Source organism: Pyxicephalus adspersus, chromosome 4 (assembly GCF_032062135.1).
Source record: "Pyxicephalus adspersus chromosome 4, UCB_Pads_2.0, whole genome shotgun sequence".
Taxonomy (NCBI): domain Eukaryota; kingdom Metazoa; phylum Chordata; class Amphibia; order Anura; family Pyxicephalidae; genus Pyxicephalus; species Pyxicephalus adspersus.
In genome coordinates, this window is record NC_092861.1 from 6,625,690 (window position 1) to 6,627,040 (window position 1,351).

General features: G+C 34.0%; 1 protein-coding gene across 1 annotated transcript in view; it reads right to left on the reverse strand.

The window, feature by feature from the left end:
* LOC140329395 (uncharacterized) overlaps nucleotides 1–593 on the reverse strand; it is a 6,889-nt gene extending 6,296 nt beyond the window's left edge. The window contains exon 1 of the mRNA XM_072409640.1: nucleotides 71–593. Within this exon, the coding sequence (XP_072265741.1) occupies nucleotides 71–593 (523 nt within the window). The remainder of the gene's footprint in view (nucleotides 1–70) is intronic.
* Nucleotides 594–1,351: the final 758 nt, after the last annotated feature.

Below are 1,351 nucleotides of genomic sequence, written 5' to 3' on the forward strand. Positions count from 1 at the left end.
CTGGTATATTCTTTTGGCTCCCTGTCTTCTTGAACTTGTGAAACGGTGACTGCATTTTCTGCTTCTTCACTGTCTTCTGAACCTGGTGGAACATTATAATTAGTTATATTTTCTTCTTGTTTACTGTCTCTGAAATTTGGAGGAAGATTGCTGGTATAATCTGCTGGCTCATTGTTCTCTGAACCGGGTTGAACCGTGGCCATATTGCCTTCTGACATATTGTCTTCTGGACCTGGCAATGCAGTACTCATATATTCTTTGGGCTCCCAGCCTTCTTTAACTGGTGAAACTTTTATAATATTTTCTGAAGCTTTATTGTCTTCTACACCTGATGGAATATTAGTTACATTTTCTTTTTGCTCGCTGTCTCCTAGTTCTGGTCCAGGGGTGTTGGTATTTTCTGCAATCTTATTGTCTCCTTGACCTGATGGAACAGTGCCCATAGATTCCTCTGATTCACTTGGACTTTTAGGACTTGTATTTCTGTCTTTTTCAGTTGGTGTCACAGTGGTAAAATCTTCATTGTTGTATGGTTCTGTATCATTTGATACATAGACATTTGTCTCTGCATATTCATAGCCACTTTGTACCATATAGATCATACAAACAAATATAAGGAAACAACTATTCATTTTGTATCCCAAATTCTTCTTTGGAAATAGAAAGTAAGAGCTTAATGTCTACATAAACAAAGAAAAACAAAAAATAAAAAAATGACATTTTAGCAAAATTAAAATCATGTTATTTTGTTGACAAACATTTACAAATAATAATTTTATTAATTCCATTTTTTGCGGTTTTGCTGTATCTTAGCATGCGCGTTCCTTTATGGATCATTGACTATACATGAGTATTATTTTGAACCTTGTATAATATTTAAAGTTTTGAACAAAAATCCTCACTTTTTCAGCATAAAACAGATATTCTTTTTTAAGGTAAAAAATTCTGCAAACCTTCTGTGTCCCTATTGGGGAGAATCACCTCCTTTATTTGTCCAAGTCTACGTACACAGGTGCAATAAATATCTTTGGAAATGAATGACTAACAACCGTTCGTTTTCTAACTACAATTATTGCACATGTGTACTTAGTCTTCGTCAGTACTGACATACCAGGGTATATTTATAAAGTGTTAATTCTGACTTTTCACCGCAACAATCTCTAGTGGACAATATTCCATCTCCATGTATTTTCAGTGGCAATGATTAATTTTCCACCAGGAACATTTCAGTGAATGCCAGTGCACTGCTTTAGAAAAAGACATATAGACCTCTAAGGGTCTATTTATTAATATTTTTTAGCCAAGGTTCTACCATAATTTACAAATGTTTATTTTGTATTCAGTTAGAAAT